At 36.4% G+C, this 19711-nt stretch overlaps 1 protein-coding gene across 49 annotated transcripts in view; it reads left to right on the forward strand.

The window, feature by feature from the left end:
* NT5C2 (5'-nucleotidase, cytosolic II) overlaps positions 1–19711 on the forward strand; it is a 139410-nt gene that overhangs the window by 76715 nt on the left and 42984 nt on the right. For 5 of the 49 annotated variants that reach the window (XM_023640193.2, XM_070221605.1, XM_070221702.1 and 2 more), the window contains exon 3: positions 10263–10364. The exons of 28 other annotated variants lie outside the window; for them this stretch is intronic. Coding sequence is in view for 7 of the 21 variants with exons in the window: in XM_070221575.1 (XP_070077676.1) it covers positions 19350–19396 (47 nt within the window). In the remaining 14 variants the exon portion in view is untranslated. Of the gene's footprint in view, positions 1–10262; positions 10365–10765; positions 11091–19013; positions 19397–19711 lie in introns of those variants that run through there. 16 more of the 49 variants (XM_070221674.1, XM_070221594.1, XM_023640191.2 and 13 more) reach the window with 15 other exon arrangements.

Raw genomic sequence — 19711 nt, forward strand, 5'->3', positions numbered from 1 at the left:
TTTTCTGTATATAAAATCAAGTCATCTGCAAACAGCGAGAGTTTCACTTCTTCCTTTCCAGTTTGGATACCTTTTATTTTTTTTTCTTGCCTAATTGCTCTGGCCAAAACCTTCAGTACTATATTGACTAAGAGTGGCAAGATTGCACACCGTTGTCTTATTCCTGTTCTCAGAGGGATGGCTTTCAGTTTTCCCCTATTGAGTATGATGTTGGCCATGGGTTTGTTGTATATGGCCTTCACTATTTTGAGGTAGTTTCCTTCTATACCCGTTTTATTGAGAGTTGTTATCATAAATGAATGTTGGATCTTGTCAGATGCTTTGTCTGCATGTATTGAGATGATCATGTGGTTTTTATTCCTCGTTTCATTAATATGGTGTGTCACATTGATTGATGTGCAGATGTTGAACCATCTCTGTGTCCCTGGTATAAATCCCACTTGATCATAGTGTATGATCCTTTTAATATATTGCTGTATTCGTTTTGCCAATATTTTGTTGAGGATTTTAGCATCTGTTTCTCAGCAATATTGGCCTGTAATTTTCCTTCTTTGTAGTTGTCCTTGTCTCGCTTTGGGATCAGGGTGATATTGGCCTAGTAAAATGTGCTCGGAAGTGTTCCATCTCCTTCAATTTTTTGGAATAGTTTGAGAAGGGTAGGTATTAAATCTTTGGATGTTTGGTAGAATTCTCCAGAGAAGCCATCTAGTCCTGGGCTTTTATTTTTTGGGAGGTTTTTGATTATGTTTTTGATCTCTTGAGTTTGGTCTATTCAGATTCTCTGTTTCTTCTTGATTCACTTGGGAGGTTGTATGAGTTTAAGAATTTATCCATTTCTTCTAGATTGTCCAGTGTGTTGGCATATAGTTTTTCATAGTATTGTTATAATCCTTTCTATTTCCCTGGTATCCATTGTAATTTCTCCTGTTTCATTTCTAATTTTTATTTACTTGAGCCTTCACTCGTGTTTTCCTAGTGAGTCTGGCTAAGGGTTTGTCAGTTTTGTTTATCTGCTCAAAGAACCAGCTGTTAGTTTCATTGATCCTTTTTACTGCTTTTTTGGTTTCAATTTCATTTATTTCTGCTCTAATTTTTATTATTTCCCTCCTTCTGCTGACTTTGGGCTTTGTTCTTTTTCTGTTTGTCTTAGGTGTAGTTTAAGATTGCTTATTTGAGATTTTTCTTGTTTGTCAAGGTGGGTCTGTATTGGTATGAATTTCCGTCTTTGGACCATTTTTGCTGCATCCCATATGAGTTGGTATGGTGTATTTTCATTTTCATTTGTCTTCAGATATTTTCTGTTTTCTCCTTTAATTTCTTCAATGATCCATTGGTTGTTCAGTAGCATGTTGTTTAGTCTCCACGTATTTGTCATTTTCCCAGCTCTTTTCTTGTAGTTGATTTCTAGTTTCATAGCATTATGATTGGAAAAGGTACTTGATATGATTTCAATCTTGTTAAACTTATTGAGCCTTGCCTTGTTTCCCAGCATGTGGTCTATCTTTGAGAACGTTCCATGTGCACTTGAGAATAATGTGTATTCTGCTGTTTTGAGATGGAGTGTTCTAAATATATCTATCAAGCCCATCTGGTCTAGTTTTTCATTTAATTCCACTATTTCCTTCTTGACTTTCTGTCTGGCTGATCTATCCATTGATGTAAATGGGGTGTTAAGGTCCCCTACTATTATTTTGTTGTTGTTAATATCTCCTTTTAGGTTTGTTAATAGTTCTTTTATGTACTTTGCTGCTCCTGTATTGGGTGCATATATATTTATAAATGTTATGTCTTCTTGGTGGAATGTCCTGTTTATCGTTATATACTGCGCCTCTTAGTCTCTCATTGCCTGTTTTATCTTGAAGTCTGCTTTGTCTGATATAAGTATGGCGTCACCTGCTTTCTTTTGTTTGCCATTAGCTTGGAGTATTGTCTTCCATCCCTTCACTCTGAGCCTGTTTTTCTTTAAAGCTGAGATGAGTTTCCTGGAGGCAGCATATTGTTGGCTGTTGTTATTTAATCCATCCTGCCACTCTGTCTCTTGATTGGAAAATTCAATCCATTTACATTTAGGGTGATTATTGATATAAGAGGGCTTAATGCTACCATTTCATTACTCATTTTCTGGTTGTTCTGTATTTCCCTTGTTTCTCATCCTGTGTATTTTGGACTACCAATTCAGTTGGTAATTCTCTATGACGGTTTTCTCTATTTATTATTTGTGTCTATGCTCTGATTATTTATTTAGTGGTTGCTATGAGGTTTGTATAAAAAATCTTGTAGATGAGATAGTCCATTTTCTGATAGCTTATTTCCTTTCTCTGACCTGATTCCATCCCTTTCGTTTTCCCCTTCTCACTTATTGTTTTCACTACTTATTCTGTCTTGTTTTGTGAGTTTGTGATTAAAATGACAAGATTATAGTTATTTTTGGTGTTTTCCTTCCCTTTATCTTTAATGTCATAATTGAGTGTTTGCCAACCTGTTCTGATAGAGAGCTGTGATTTTCTGATTTTGTCTGCCTATTTATCTCTTTGCTCAAGGCTTTGTAAACCCTTTTTTTGTTTTTCAGGTTTGAGGGCTTTCTTGATAATTTCTTGTAGAGGAGGTCTTGTGGCAACGAACTCGCTTAACTTTTGTTTATTTGGGAAAGTTTTTACTTCTCCATCATATCTGAAGGATATTTTTGCTAGATAGAGATTCTTGGCTGAAAATATCTGTCTTTCAGAATTTTGACTATGTCATTCCGCTCTCCTAGCCTGGAAGGTTTCTGCTGAGAAATTCACTGAAAGCCTGATAGGGGTTCCTTTGTAAGTTGCTTTCTTCTGCTGTGCTGCCCTTAATATTTTTTTTTTTCAGTCATTGACTTTTGCCAGATATTCCTTGGAGATCTTTTTACATTGATATAATTAGAAGTTATATTAGCTTCTTTTACTTGTATTTCCAGCTCCTTCCCCAGGATTGAGAAGTTCTCAGCTATTATTTCTTTGAACAAGCTTTCTGCTCCATTCTCCTGCTCTTCTTCCTCTGGAATACCTATAATCCTTATATTGCATTTCGCGATTGTGTCGAATATTTCTTGGAGAATTTCTTCATATCTTTTTAGTGTTAGTTCTCTCTCCTCATCCATCTGAAGCATTTCTGTATTTTTGTCCTCCAGATTGCTAATTCTGTCCTGCATAATATCAACTCTGTTATTCAGGGCGTTCAGGTTTTTCTTTATCTTGACCATTGTTTTTTTTCATCTCCAACAGTTCTGACTGGTTTTTCTTTATAATTTCAGTCTCATTTGAAGAAATGCCTCTGTTTTCATTAATTTTCTTTCTGATTTCATTGAACTATCTGAATCTTCTTGTAACTGATTGAGTTTTTTTATGATAGCTATTTTGAGTTCTCTATCATTTAGATTGTAAATTTCTGTGCCTTCAGAATTGATTTCTGGGTGCTTGTCATTTTCTTCCTGGTCTGGAGTATTAATATGTTTCTTCATACTGTTTGATGGTATGGGTTTGTGCCTTCTCTACTGATAGTACCTGGTTGTGGATTCCACCTGCCGCCACTGGTGGGGGCTCTGGAGCTGTGTGTTCTGAGCCTACTGTGATCCTTGGTGTTGTGCCTGTCATTTGAAATCTGTGCTGACAGGGCCTGTCTGCAATTCCCAGCTTGTTCCTCACAGCTGCTGCTTTTCTCACGGATGCATGGGCACTCTGGCCGACAGGCTGAGCTGGAGCACCAGCCAGGGGGAGGGGCGCTTTCTTTCTCATGAGAACTCCTGAGGGTATTCTCTCACTGCCCTCACTATCTGCTCTCCTGGTGTGCTAATGTGATGAAGACACCCCCACAATAGCTTTGCCTCCTCTGTGTGGAGCTTTCCCATGGGCTGTAAGGGAACTTGGAGAGCAAGGCATTCCTGCGGAGAGTTGCCCCTACCCCCTCTTGTCTCAGAGCTGTTTGTGGTCCCACACCTTGGGTCACTGCCAGGGAGGGAGAGGAGATCCCCTTACCTCCTTCCACTTCCTCCTGGAGGGTCCACTACCTACACTGCCAGACATACGGCTGCATGGGTCTCTCAGACATCTTTTGTGTTGTGTGAATGCCCTCTCTTGGTTTATGAATGTCCTTTTTGTTGTATCTTAGAGGGGAGAGTCTAAGGGAAGAGTTCACTCTGCCATGATGCTGATGTCTCGTTCCTGATGAATTATCTGGTTTTCTTATCAAGATGTAATACTGGCTTCAAGAATGATCCCTCTTCTATTTTTAGAAGACTTTGAAAAGGGTTAGTGCTAATTCTACTTTAAACATTTGATAGAACTCACCAGTGAAGCTATCAGTTCTCACCTTTTCTTTTTGGAAGCTTCTTGATTACTGACTTAATATATTTACTTATAATAAATAGGTCTGTTGAGATTTTCTATTTTTCTTGAGTCATTGTTGGTAGTTGTGTTCCTAGGTATTTGTCCATTTCATGTCAGTTCCCTAATGTGTTGACATGAAGTTGCTTATAGTATTTCTTTATATTTCATTTTATTTTTGTAAGATCTGTAGTAATGTCTGCTTTCATTCCTGATTTTAGTAGTTTGAATCTTCTCTTTTTTCTTCATCAGTCCAGCTAAATGTTTGTCTATTTTGTTGAAACAACTTTTGGTTTCATTGATTTTTCTCCAGTGCTTTTCTATTTTGTTTTGTTTAGTTTATCTCTGCTCTAATCATTATTGTTTCCTTCCTTCTGCTTGCTTTCAGTTTAATTTGCTCTTCCTTTCCTAATTTCTTAAGGTGGAAGGCTAGGTAATTGATTTGAGATGTTTCTTCTTTTTTAATATATGCATTTAAAGTTATAAATTTACCTCTGAGTACAGCTTTCACTCTAGCCCATAAATTTTGATATGATGTGTTTTTATTTTCAGTTATCTCTAATTATTTTTTTATTTCCCTTGTGATTTCTTGTTGACCTGCTGCTTATTTAGGAATGTGTTGTTGAATTTCCACATATTTGTGAATGTCCCAAATGCCTTCTGCTATTGTTTGTACTTCATTTCATTGTGGTTGGAGAACATATTTTGTATGATTCAGTCCTTTTAAATTTATTGAGATTTGGTTTATGAGCTAACACATAATGTCTTGTATGATGTTTATATGTACTTGACAGGAATGTGTATTCTGCCTCTTTTGGGTGGAGTGTTCTAGAGGTATCTTTACCTTTGTTCCTTGAGTTTATTTTCACTGGTTGCACATTCTTATACATATTTTAGAAATCATGAGTTCACACCATCATTCCGATTCCAGGTTATCCCAGGAAGGTTTGTTCTTTTTTCCACCCATTCCATGTTTGTATCTCTCCTGTTCTACAGTGAGATCCCTGGCTCCCAACAATATCAACATATTTACTCATTTGCTCAACCTAGTAATACATCTAAAATAGTTTCAGAATTGAGTCACCCATACTGTAACAAACAAACCTAAGAAAAGTTCAGAATTTGTTTGCAGTACTTCTAATCTCTTACCCTACCCTGCCAGTGGCTAAAGGTAAATAGTCAAATACTGTGGGTTTTTTTAGTCATTTAGATTAGTTCTTTCTTGCTATTTTTCCATACAGTGTGGTTAGGGTAGTTGTATGCATTGTGAGGAAGCTCATTTGTTTGTTTGCTTTTGTTAAGTGATTTTATTTTTCTTTCCGTTCTTATTGATTTAATTGTATTATTTGTTGATGTTTAACATAATATATAACATTATTGCATAATTAGACATCCTGTTTCTTAGGACTATTACTATATATATTATTATACACAATAGTAATGTGCTTTCAAGAGTCAAAACTATGCAAAAGACGTAACGGAAGAGTCACTCTCACTCATATTCCTTCCCAAATTGGTAGGTAATAAACTTTGTATTTTGTTTATTTATCTTGTTTGGGATTCATTGTCATTCTTGATTCTGTGCTGGTCTTTAATCAGTTTTGTAAATTCTCAGTCATTAGTTTTTCGTATGTTGTCTCTGCTCTATTCTCATTCTCCTCTCCTTCTTAACTCTAATAAGCATATGTTAGACTTCAGCCCTGTGTTCTCTCTTCTCTTATCCTTTCTTTTTTATTTTCCATCCTTTTTTCTCTCCATGTTACATTCTGGAAGGTTTTTCCTGACCTACCTTCCAGTTCACTAATTCTCTTTTTAGTTGGGTCTGACCTGAATCTATTCATCACATTTTTTTTTTCTTTTGAGGAAGATTAGCCCTGAGCTAACATCTGTACCCATCTTCCTCTACATTATGTGTGGGATGCCTGCCACAGCATGGCTTGATAAGCAGTGTGTAGGGCTGTGCCCAGGATCTGAACTGGCAAACCCTGGGCACTGAAGCAGAGCATGCAAACTTAACTGCTGCACTACCGTGCCAGCCCCCTACTCATCACATTTTCAATTTTGGTTTTTGTAATTTTTTATTTCAGAATTTCATTTTGGAATCTTCTTTTCCAAATGCTGTGTTACTTTTTGTAGTTTCCTATTACATATTAAACATTTAAACCTTAATGAACTTTGGTTTAAGAGTCAAAAGACTTGAAGTACTTTCCTGGCTCTACTTCCAACCACTTCCTTTTCACAGCTTTTTAAAAGAGGACTTTGTTACTATATCTATTAGGAAGTTAAACCATCTCTGAATATGACTACCATAGATCCAAGAAGTAGAGAGTAATACAATCACCAATTCCAAGTTATAATGTTTTTAAAAAATTTTAATTGAATTCATAATAGTTTACATCAATGTGAGATTTCAGTTGTACATTCATTCTTTCTTTTTTTTTTTTTTGAGGAAGATTAGCCCTGAGCTAACTACTGCCTGTCCTCCTCTTTTTTTGCTGAGGAAGACTGGCCCTGAGCTAACATCCATGCCCATCTTCCTCTACTTTATAAATGGGACACCTACCACAGCATAGCTTTTGCCAAGTGGTGCCATGTCCACACCCAGAATCCAAACCGGCGAACCCCAGACTGCTGAGAAGCAGAATGTGCAAACTTAACCACTGCGCCACCAGGCCGGCTCTAATTGTACATTATTTCTTGACTGTCAGCACATAAGCACTCCCCTTCACCCTCCATGCTCACTCCCCCCCCCCTTCCCCTGGTAACCACTGAACTGTTTTCATTGTCCATGTGTTTGTTTATATTCTGCGTATGAGTGAAATCATAGGTATTTGTCTTTCTCAGTCTGGCTTATTTCTCTTAGCGTAATTCCCTCCAGGTCCTTCCATGTTGTTGCAACCGGGATGAATTTCTCTTTTTTTTGTGACTGAGTAGTATTCCATTGTATATATATATATATATATATATATATATACACCACATCTTCTTTATCCAATCATTAGCCTATGGGCATTTGGATTGTTTCCATGTCTTGGCTATTGTGAATAGTGCTGCAGCAAACATAGGGGTGCATATGTTACTTTGGATTGTTGATTTCAAGTTGTTTGGGTAGATACCCAGTAGTGGGATAGCTGGGCCGTATGGTAGTTCTGTTTTTAGTTTTTTGAGGAATGTCCATGCTGTTTTCCATAGTGGCTGCGCCAGTTTGCATTCCCACCAGCAGTGTATGAGGGTTCCCTTTTCTCTACACCCTCTCTAACATTTGTTATTTTTAGTTTTAGTGATTATAGTCATTTTAACAAGCATAAGGTGGTATCTTAGTGTAGCTTTGATTTGCATTTCCCTGATGATTAGTGATGTTGAACATCTTTTCATGTGTTTATTGGCCATCTGTGTATCTTCTTTGGAAAAATGTCTGTTCGTATCCTCTGCCCATTTTTTGATCAGGTTGTTTGTTTTTTTATTGCTCAGTTGTGTGAGTTCCTTATATATTATGGAGATTTAACCCCTTGTCAGAGATATGACTTGCAAATATTTTCTTCCAATTGGTGGCTTGTCTCTTTGTTTTGATCCTAGTTTCTTTTGCCTTATAATCTCTTAATTATTTTTTTAAGTATTTAACGTTATTTAGGTAATACATGAGTAAATTCTTATTGTACAATATTCAGGAATACAGAGATATAGAGAGTAAAGTGTCAAAGTACCCCTTCATTTTCTCTTTCACCCCTACTCCTCTTTCTCATAGGTAAGCACCATCAGTAGTTTGGAGATCATTCTTCTAGTCCCTTTTCAGTACATTTAAACATACACCCCCACATGCATGTGTGCGCTCAGATGGATGTGCAGGTTTAATGTGAACCTCCTAATCATTTCTAGATTCTAGCCATTTCATTCCTGATAGTACTAGTCCAGGCTCTAGTCATCACTGTCCTGGGTTACTACAGTAATCCCCGTTAGCTTGTTCTGCCTTGAGCCTTGTCCTCTTCAGATCCATTTTTAAATCATGTTATCACTTTACTTAAAACCTTCAGTGGCATCACATTCAGTGTGCTATAGGATAAATTCTAAGCTTCTTAACTCAGCATTTAAGGCCCTATATAAGACTGATCTTTTCCTTTCCACTTTCATCTGAGCAGCTCCTTTCCTCAAACTGTATTCCGTCAACTCTGAAATGTCTAGTTTTTTTTCACATATCATAATGTCTATGTCACTCTGCTTTTCATTCATAGTTCCTCTTCTGTTGAAATGTTCTTCACCCCCTCTTTTCCTCTTAGCCTGATTAACACCTGCTAATCCTTTTAGTATGGTGGTTAAGAGCCTGGGCCTTGGGTTAGCATTTTGAATTATTCCATTTAATTTCTTTAGAATTACAGTATTTAACTTCTATAAACTTTTATCATCTGTGAAATTAGTATAATTTCTACCTCATAGAGTTATTTGAGGATTAAATGAGATGATAGATATATAAACTGCTTAGCACAGAGTCAGTTTAAAAATGACAACAGCAGCTTTGTCATCCTGTCTTTTAGTAAGACTCAGTCAAGAGAATATAGATGCACCTCTCTGTTGTGTATATCTCTAATACAACTACCTACTAGTTTTTAACTGTGAGTGGACCTTCTCTGTTAGACTTTGAACTTCTTAAAATCAAAGACTGCCATGTTTGTCTTAGTATTACTGATATCAGGCATCTAGAGATTCAGTAAGTTTTTTTTTTTTTTTTAAGATTGGCACCTGGGCAAACAACTGTTGCCAATCTTTTTTTTTTTTTTCTCTGCTTTATCTCCCCAAACCACCCCCTGTACACAGTTGTATATCTTAGTTGCACGTCATTCTAGTTGTGGGATGTGGGACGCCGCCTCAACGTGGCCTGACGCGTGGTGCCATGTCCATGCCCAGGATCCGAACCCTGGGGCACCGCAGCAGAGCGCGCGAACTTAACCACTTGGCCACGGAGCCAGCCCCCTCAGTAAGTATTTTTTGAATGTATGAAGGGAGTTTGAAAGAGCTAATCATCTTCAGACAGTGCAGTATCTTTTGCACAGGAAGCTCATATATGTGTGTATACTCTCTGTTCAAGTGAGAATTTTTGTTTTTCTTTCTCTTTGCAAGTAGTAAAGTCTTAAAATAGCAATTATGTTTATTTCCACCACACTGAGCTGTGATGCCACAAGCTGAAAATCCAGGGAAGCCATGGGAAATTGGCACTCTTAAGGATTAGATCATTTTTCCATATTCAGTTTGTATTCTTATATTTATGGAATTTGGTTTGAGGCTAGTCAGTGAAAGTCCTTCATGTTCATGTACAGTTTGAGAATTGGATTTTTAAAAAGTATTTCCCAAGAGATATTTTGGTGAGTTAATGCTTGATAATCCAGTTGCTTTCCCCCTACCTCTACCCCCCGAATTACAATAGTTCTTTGAATGCTTGCCAATGATAGACAGTAACCTTACCAGATGCTATCTGTCTTCTGTGGACAAAAAATATCAGGCTTAGGTTAAGTAACTTATTCAAGGTTTCAAAGCCAGAAAGTGGAGAAGCTGAGATTTAAACCTGGTTGCTCTGGTGCTCTTTCTCTTTCCATTAGACCATACTGCTTTTCTAAATAAACTGAAAATAATTTTAGTTTGAGTTGATAGAATTTAATAGTGCTTTTAGTTACTTGATCACTATTTAAATGTTTTAATGACTAATAGAAACCTTTATGGTAAGCTATGTAGGTAATATTTAAAGAGATAAAGTTTTTTTTAAATTAAAGTTTTAATTCAAGTAATATTTCTTTAAGGTATGTATATTTTATTTTTAGTAAATCACCACTAGGAGGATTTATTTGCCGTATCAGTGTTCTTAGACTTTAGCACACTTGTTTATTTCTTCCTCTGTTCCATAATCCCTATGCATTATATTGGCAGGAGGCAGAAATGTTGCAGATGTTTTTCTTTCAAATTTCAACTTGCCCTGAGATTTGGAATTAACCTTTAGAATGTTCTGGACTTATCCTCCATATGCCAAAGGTCTGTACATTTCTTTTCACATGAGCCAAAATTTTGAGGTGATTGAATAAAATATTTGTGAACACAGATGTTGTCCTTAAAAGCAGTTAATAATCAGGAAAAAAAGACCTCAGTGTGAAAGTGCTTTAGTTTCCTCCTATAGTATGATCTGCACATAAATACTTCCTTCTCTTGTAGTTCACATTGTTTATTTTCTAAGGGAGGAAATAACTAAACTGATTATGAAAACATAATATTATTTATTCTGTTGATTTCTTTTTCCCCTCCCAGAGTAAACTAAAAATGATTTGGACTGACTAGGGCCACTCCATTCTGTGAAACTCACATTGTTTGTGTACTGTTGGCGGGCCTCATTAGAGGGTAAATTTGCTTTTTGTGTGTGTTTGCCAGTAACAAGTTCTGTCTCTTTGGGGAACTTGTCTTTTGGATTGTCTCTTTCCAAAACTGACCAGTCTTAAACAGTTCAGACCATTAGTTATATTTCCTGCTCTCCAATTTTTTTCTATTAGTCTTAGGTTTTCAAGTATTTAAAGCTGAGGATATTGGTCACTGAGATATTTTCTGGCTGGGGTCGGCACTGTGCCCGAATTTGTTGGGCCTCTCAGGGCCTTGAGTTCTCTGTGCTTTAACAAATGAGCTACAGTTCTCAAGAGATCAGGGAAGCTTGTTTGTTGATCCTGTATTTTCATCCAGAGGAAGTAGATCTTTGAGAATGTTTAAGGAGGGGTAAGTGAGTTTATTATTCTTTTTCCCTCATTTTTCTCAGGAAAGAGATGTTCTAGTCATCTGAGTGAATTGGAAGCTTAATAAGCAGTGCTATTAGTCCGAGAGTAGAGAAAGAAGGAGAGATTGAAAGAAATTCAGTCAAAAACGTACATTGTTAGTAAGTGTTTCACATGTAATCTACTGTAAAGTTACTATTATTATTTTGAAAGACAGCATTGAGGATGAATAGTCTTAAGAGAAATTTGGTGAGATACAGCACCCTGTTTACCCAGTAGTAAACATTTTGTTTTTTGGTAGAAAGTGTTTATGAAGATTGGAAGCAAACAGTGGTGTCTTACCAAAGAATTTTACATAGAAATGAGTGAGGTTTAAAAATTCAAAGCCGGTTTTTAATAATTTGTGCCTTTAGAAAATGGTGTTGCATAAGATTAAGCGAAAAGCAGCTTGGGATTTTGTTTCTTTTTGGGCAGCATAGGCAAAAATAATTTTGAGTAGAATCCCCTGTTTCTTTATTTTGCAATATAAAAGTTTTGTGTTAGGTTTTTAAAATTGTTTTTATGTTATTTTCTTTTATGCTTCAAGAGTCTGAATTGTTACTGATACTCTTTTTGTGACCACTATAGTAGCAACATGTAAGTTAATGATTGCATACTGTTAATTATCTCATTTCTAGCCTTCAGGGTAACTAGACCTGGTTAATTTCAGGGAGACATTCCCTTTGATTAAATAGGACGTAGATCTCTCAAAAAAATCTTCAAAAATACAGTAAAATTTTGATTTCCTGGAAGTTCCTTTTCCTTGTTCTTTGTTCTATTAGAAATTTTGAAGTAGTTTCAGAGCCTCGAGTTTATAAGTTGTTTTAATCTAATCATATATTGATTATGAGCAAAATACAATTGGCCCACTTTGCTGCTATTTTTAAACCTTATTATTGAATAAAGAGAACAACCATGGCTAGAAATAATTCTGTATTATTTTTAGACCTCTTATGACATCACTAGCATTTTGAGGTTTCTTTTTTTAAAAAAATATTTTATTTTTCTTTTTTCTCCCCAAAGCCCCCCAGTTGTCCATTTTTAGTTGTGGGTCCTTCTAGTTGTGGCATGTGGGATGCTCCCTCAGCGTGGCTTGATGAGCAGTGCCATGTCTGCACCCGGGATCTGAACTGGTGAAACCCTGGGCCCCTGAAACAGAGTGCGTGAACTTAACCATTTGGCCACAGGGCCGGCCCCCTTGAGGTTTCTTTAAGTGTGAAAATTATGAAAATACTGCCTCTTTAGGTTTGTATGTTATCTTTCCTTCCAGCACTGGCTATAAATCTGCAGTTGTTAAACAATTTTTATGATAAAGATTATCACAGATGCTGGTAATATTTGTCAGTCTTATATACATGGTTGTTTATAAAGCTGGTTTGTAGATTTAAGAACTATATTTCTAGATGCAATTAAAATTCTTGAGAAGTAATTAGTACTAATTTTTCCTCTATGTCAAAGCATATCTTAGAATTGATTAGCTAGAAAGAGATTATATAAACCAAAGGACAATATAAGGGCTGAGATATCTTTTAGGTTTATTTCTAGGGGCCCCTGGGGCAATTTGTATACTGTCTGAATAGGTAACGAGCAAGTGTATTTGAAATGCATGGATCATATAAATGAAATCACTTAGCTTTTATTCTCCTTTGCTATCTTTACAAATAAATGGATAAATTTTGTACTTTGGGATGAAAAGAATCCTTTTTTAAAATTATTTTTGTGAGGAAGATTGGCCCTGAGCTAACATCCGTTGCCAATCTTGCTCTTTTTGCTTGAGGAAGATTGACACTGAGCTAACATCTGTGCCAATCTTCCTCTGTTTTGTGTGGGATGCTGCCACAGCGTGGCTTGACGAGTGGTGCTAGGTCCATGCCTGGGATCCGAACCTGCGAACCCTGGGCTGCTGAAGCAGAGTGTGTGAACTTAACCACTACGCCACAGGACCGGCCCCAAAAAGAATTCTTATAGTCACAGTTTTCATATGTGTGATATTTTGACATGCACATAGTACAGTCTGTCATTTGGTATCTATGAAATATTTCCCTAATAGTAATAGGAAAAGATTGTTACTAGAGTTAAATCACCAAAAATGATACTCGAGCCCTGTGTAAACCTATGGTAATTGAGGCAGTGTGGTATTAGTGTAAGGATAGACATATATAGATCATGAAATCTCGTAGAGAGTTCGTAGACCTATACATACACAGTCAATTGATTTTCAGCAATTAGGCCAAGGTAGTGCAGTAGCAGAAGATTAGTCTTTTTAACAGATGTGCTGGAACAACTGAACATATTTTTGAAAAAATGAACCTTGACCTTTACCTGAAACCATATATAAAAAATAACACAAAATGGATCATGGACATAAATATAAAAATTAAAAGTAAAGTGTAAGTAAAAATCTTTATGATCTTGAATTAGATAAAGATTTCTTAGATAAAACACATAAAGACATGAAAGACAAAATTGATGAATTGAGCTTCGTCAAAATTAAAAAACAAAAAAACCCCTCTGCTTTTTGAAAGACACCATAAAGGAAATAAAAAGGCAAGCCACAGACTGGGAGAAAATATTCTCAATACATATGTATCTGATAAAGAACTTATATCCAAAATATATGAAGAATTCTCACAACACAATAATAAGACAAAGAACCCAGTTTAAAAATGGGCAAAAGATTTGAATAGATACTTCACGCACAAAAAAGATATGGCCAATAAACACTTGAAAAGATGCTCAACCTTGTTAGTCATTAGGGAAATACACGTTAAAACCACAGTGAGATACCACTGCACACCCACTACAATGACTGAAATTAAAAACACTGACAAGGTGGAACAATGTAGAACTCTCATGCATTGCTGATGAGAATGTAAAATACACTAAACATACACTTATCAAATGACCTAGTAATTCTCCTTTTATGTATTTACCCGAGAGAAATGAAAGCATATGTCCACGTGAATTTGTGTGTGACTGTTCATAGCAACATTATTTATAGTAGTCGAAAACTGGGAACAGCCCAAAATGTCCATTAACTGAATGGATAAACAAATTGTGTTATCTCGTTACAATGGAATACTACATAGGAATAAAAGAACTAATTGTGATACATATAACGACGTGAATGAATCTCAGAAGTATTATGCTAAGAGGCCAGACACAAACTACATGATGTTTGATTCCATTTATATGAAAACTGTAGTGGCAGAAAGCATAGATCAGTGGGCTGGGGCCAAGGGTTAGGGAGGGTTGGCAAAAGGACATGAAGGAGTATTTTGGATTGATTATAGTAGTTGTTACATTAGTGTATATAATTACCATAACTCACCAAACTTTACATTTAAATGGAGTGAATTTTATTTTATGTAAATTATACCTCAATAAAGTTGGTGGGGGAATGAGACTTGAGAAACTCCTCAACTTGCTTATTTAAACTTTTTTTAAATAAAAAAGTTATTTGTATTCATTTTCAAGGGAATATATTTGGGGAAATACAGGTGCTCTAGGATGTGTAATGCAGGAAGAATTCCTCTCTCCTTTCTGTGTCATGATTGAACCCTAGTCCTCTAGAGTTGTTAGAATTCCTTTTGTTACTAGAGTTGCTGTCTTTTGGGTATGAAGCCAAAGGGAGTTTTATCATTTACTTTTATCTTAAATTCTAGATTTTGATCTCTCTTTTCCATTATAGGCACAGTCACTATACTTGTTAATTTGGCCTAATGATATAATATGGATAATCATATTTTCTTCTCTAATTTTTATCCCACAGAATTCAACCTTAATATTTTGCTGCATTTTATAAACTTATCTTCTATACATTGGTCTTTACTTTAAAAAACTGGGGAGAAAAAGTGAAAAAGAATTTAGAGAAAAATAAGAAAAAGGGATTGGAAAAACCTGTGTTTAATTAGACTGAAGTTTTAGACCAGTAAATTTATTTTCAGAAGTACTGATAGTGTCTCTGGTTTCTGCTTAATTTGTGCATTCTTCATTTGGTAGTCCTCTCTTTCATTCTCTACCATCCTGCTCTCATTACTGCAGTTTCTTCATTCAAGAATGAAGGTAAAGGGAATTTTAATCTCTTCCTTAAAAAGATTCTCCTTAAATATGCTTTGAATCTTTGGTGGAAAGATAGTATGATCAATATTCTTAGTATTTTATCACTTTTAAGATACACTTTAATGAGTTCATAATAGTTTACATCAATGTAAGATTTCAGTTGTATGTTATTTCTTGACTATCACCACATAAGTGCTCCCTTTCACCCCCTTTGCCCACCCCCCACCCCCTGGTAACCACTGAACTGTTCTCTTTGTCCATGTGTTTGTTCATATTCCATGTATGTGTGAAATTATCTGGTGTTTGTCTTTCTCAGTCTGGCTTATTTTGCTTAGCGTAATTCCCTCTCGGTCCTTCCATGCTGTTGCAAATGGGATGATTTTTGTCTTTTTTATGGCTGAGTAGTATTCCATTGTGTATATATACCACATCTTCTTTATCCAATCATCAGTCGATGAACACTTGGATTGTTTCCATCTCTTGGCTATTGTGAATAGTGCTGCAGCAAACATAGGGGTGCATATGTTACTTTGGATTGTTGATTTCAAGTTGTTTGGGTAGATGGCCAGTAGTGGGATAGCTGGGTCTATGGTACTTTTATTTTTAGTTTTTTGAGGAATCTCCATGCTGTTTTCCATAGTGGCTGCACCAGTTTGCATTCCCACCAGCGGTGAAGATACACATTTTTTCACATTTAAACATCTCTGAAATTGGGCTGCATCTAGCAATATACCACCTAGAATTGAGTTCTTCAGAGGATTTCATTTCTTTCAGTCACCTGGGGGCAATATTAACCATCCTAGTAGTGTAAATTCAGACCACAAGCCTACATGACTTACTAGTTCAGATTCTCAGGGGGAGGTTCCCCGTCTCTGACGCAGTGTCAGGACTGAGATGTATACCTTTCTTTGTGTGCTCCTTCTTCGTTGCAGGTTTATTTCTCCTTTTCCCTTGTATTACAGGTAAAGGCCTTTGATATCCTAGCTTTATGAGGCTCTGACTTTTCTCAGGCATTTTTCTCCCCTTTCTTAGTGGCATATAATATTGGTGAGTTTTACAAGTGATGGCATCTTAAATTTTAATCATCTTTAATTTTGTTTTCACGCATGCATCCATATTCACTTCTTATCACTGGAACTTTTTTATATTGAGTATTTGAGTGAGAAAATGAATATTATAATTAATTCATGTTTTATTTTAGGAATGATAATATGCATGTTGTTCAGACTTTTAAAGCACAGGCTGCTGTTCTCCTGGCACAATCTGATAAACAATGTATCCCTCCTGAGGATGTTCCTTAGGAAAAATATTGAGACAAATTAGCAAGAATTTACTGGCTGGAATTTTTTTTTTTTCCTTTTTCTCCCCAAAGCCCCCTGGTACATAGTTGTATATTCTTCATTGTGGGTCCGTCTAGTTGTGGCATGTGCGACGCTGCCTCATCATGGTTTGATGAGCAGTGCCATGCCCATGCCCAGGATTCGAACCAACGAAACCCTGGGCCGCCTGCAGCAGAGTGCGCGAACTTAACCACTTGGTCACAGGGCCAGCCCCTACTGGCTGGAATTTATGAAAACAAAAACTAATGCTACTAAATGACTTTAGCTTTTATAATCTAGTCCAAAATTTCTTATCGTGTCTGTATATCCATCGTATTTGAACTTTCAATTTTTAAGAATCCATTTCATAAATTAGAATGTTCTTACTCATATTTTGTTTTTTAGATCCCTAAGCATACTTTTTACTGAAGGGTGGGGACATAAAGGGAGACTGAGGTCCTACCATTACATTTTTTAAATAATAGCTTTATTGAGATGTAGTTCATGTACCATTCAATTCACCCTTTTAAAGTGTACAGTTCAGTGGTTTTAGGATAGTCACAGAGTTATAGACCCATCACCACTATCTAATTTTAGAACATTTTCATTACCCCCAAAAGAAACCCTGTACTCATTAGCAGAAACTCATCCTTCCTGCCTCCCACAGCCTCTGGCAACCACTAACTTCTGTTAAGTTTTTAGTTTAATTTTTAGTTCAGTTAAATATTGTGTCTGCTCTTTACAAGGGCCCTGTGCTTAGTGTTGGGAAAGCAGTAAATTCTGGTCTCAAAGTTTATAATCTAGTAAAGAGTAAGAGAACTAACCACATAGTTTATGTATGTGACAAAATATAGTAAGTGCCAAAATAAAGGATTTTGAATATTTAAACCTCTCACATGGATCACAACTTTATAGAGTTTTAGTTGTTGGTGAAATCTCTTTCATTAAGTAGAAAAGTAATCTGAAGGGCCGACCCAGTGGCATAGTGGTTAAGTTCGTGTACTCCACTTTGGCGGCGCAGAATTTGCTGGTCTGGGTCCTGGGTGCGGACCTAGCACTGCTCATCAAGCCATGCTGAGGTGGCGTCCCACAGAGCACAACCAGAGCGACCTACAACTAGGATGTACAACTATTTACTGGGAGGCTTTGGGGAGGAAAAAAAAAAAAAGAGGAAGATTGGCAACAGATGTTAGCTCAGGGCCAATCTTCCTTAAAAAAAGAAAAGAAAAAGGAAAGCAATCTGAGACTCAGAGGCATCACTGTCACATAGTTCTGTGGCATAGCGAGAATAGTTTCTTGAAGAAATCACTTTGAGATTGCTGGGCCTTGAAAAATAAGATAGAGATAACTGAAGAGGACATTTCAGATGTAGGGAACAGCATAAACAAAGCCTCGGGACACTTTTAGGAAATAGCAAGTAGTTCATTTTGATTATTAGAGCAAAAGGTGCATGATGTGGAGCAACATGAGATAAAACTGATTTTCGAAAGATGATAAAGGGCTTTGAACTCCTTCAAGATACAAAAATTGGTAATTTATTAGTTTGGGTAGATAATGAGGAAGGTCTAAAGGTTAGTAAGTAGGAGAGGAACATGATTGGAGCTGGGCTTTAGGACAGTGGTTCTCAAATTATCTATGATGGAAGACCAGTTTTTTAAAAAAATTCCAATCTGTTTCAAATTGATACACTTATATAGTAAAAATTAATTATTAGAAAAGTGAAGAGACATAAAACGTAAGTCTACATTTCTTATTACTTTCAAGAGACATAAAATTTCTCTGTCAAATTGCTAAAAATGTTTCTGAACACTCACAGTTTCTGTACGTATCATGTAATGGACTCATAACTGTTTGCAGACCAGCATTGGTCTGTGGACCACACTTGGAGTAGCGCTCCTGCACAGCGATTAATTTGGCGTTAGTGTGCAGGCAGAGCAGTTGTGAAATGATTGCTGCAGAGTTCCTGAGGACCTGGACAGGCTGTGAGCAGTGTGAACTGAATGGAAGATCTGCGTTCCACAGACATTTGGAGACTTAAATGCAGGCGAGTGAGATGATTGTGAGATGATACGGATTTGATGGAGAGGAAAGAATCAGAAGATACTGACTAGATTTTAGACTTGAGTGAGAAAATGAGAGTGCCAATAGCAGGAATACAAACTAGTTTGGGGAGAGAGCTACTAAGTTAGGTTTTCAATAAAAATCCACATTTTGGCATTTTTCTATTAGGTAAAAACACACAGAGAGAAATCATTTGGTTCATAATCTAAATTTGCAGTTTCAAAAAAGGACTTGTAACTTTTGCTTTTCTTTGGTTGTCACAGAATTTGAGTATGTAATTACACAAACCCTTAAGCAAAACATACTCAAGAAGATTTTCTGCTTGTATCCTTAGTCTCATTTGTTGTTGCAGTAACTGTTGTTGGGCGCATGGCCAGGAAACTGTGACTCCTACAAGGGGAGGAGCTAGGGATAAAGTTCACTATTGCCAAAGAAATGCTATTCCCAGTGGATTTGTGTGGAGCAACAGTGATATCCAATGACAAGTTAAATTAGACACAGAGGTGTTTTCTCCAAAGCCGTCTCAGAGGATGCGTACTGTTGAGGGGCCTGGTTCAGACTAAAACAGTCTTTTTGAAGTTAGGTTAAAGTCACACACAAAAAATTGTACTAGGGACTTGAAGAAGAATTTTGTTATGTGACTTGAAGAACTGGTTGACTGATAGTTTCACACTTTGCAGAACGGCAACCAGTGACAGATGAGGTAACGCTGCTTTGAATTATGAGTGAAATCTTAAAATCAAGAGTTTGTTATTTACGAAATTCCAAATTTAGGAAATTGCATGTTCGTGTTCCTTAAGTGTGAGAATCTTCGGTCCCTGTTCTTAAAGTACGTAATATTGATAGTCTTATTTCTTATGTTTAATATCTATATTTATTTGGATAGAATTTCTTCAAATTTCATGCCTTACTGCAATGGAATATGATAGTAAAAGCTGTTACATTTCTCTTTATGTTGAAGTCTGTGCCTGGTTTTATAGTGTTTCTGTGTCTGTCTCCTAAAGGTTGTTTCTCTTGTTAATGCTCAAATCTGTATCTTGCAAATGACTTAGTATTTAGGAATTTCTGGCTGATAGTTGCATTCTAAGGTTGGATGCTTAGTTCGGTCATCCTTTCTGGGGTGGCAGCTTTGTGCTTTATTTAA

The sequence above is a fragment of the Equus caballus genome, chromosome 1, assembly GCF_041296265.1.
Source record: "Equus caballus isolate H_3958 breed thoroughbred chromosome 1, TB-T2T, whole genome shotgun sequence".
NCBI lineage: Eukaryota > Metazoa > Chordata > Mammalia > Perissodactyla > Equidae > Equus > Equus caballus.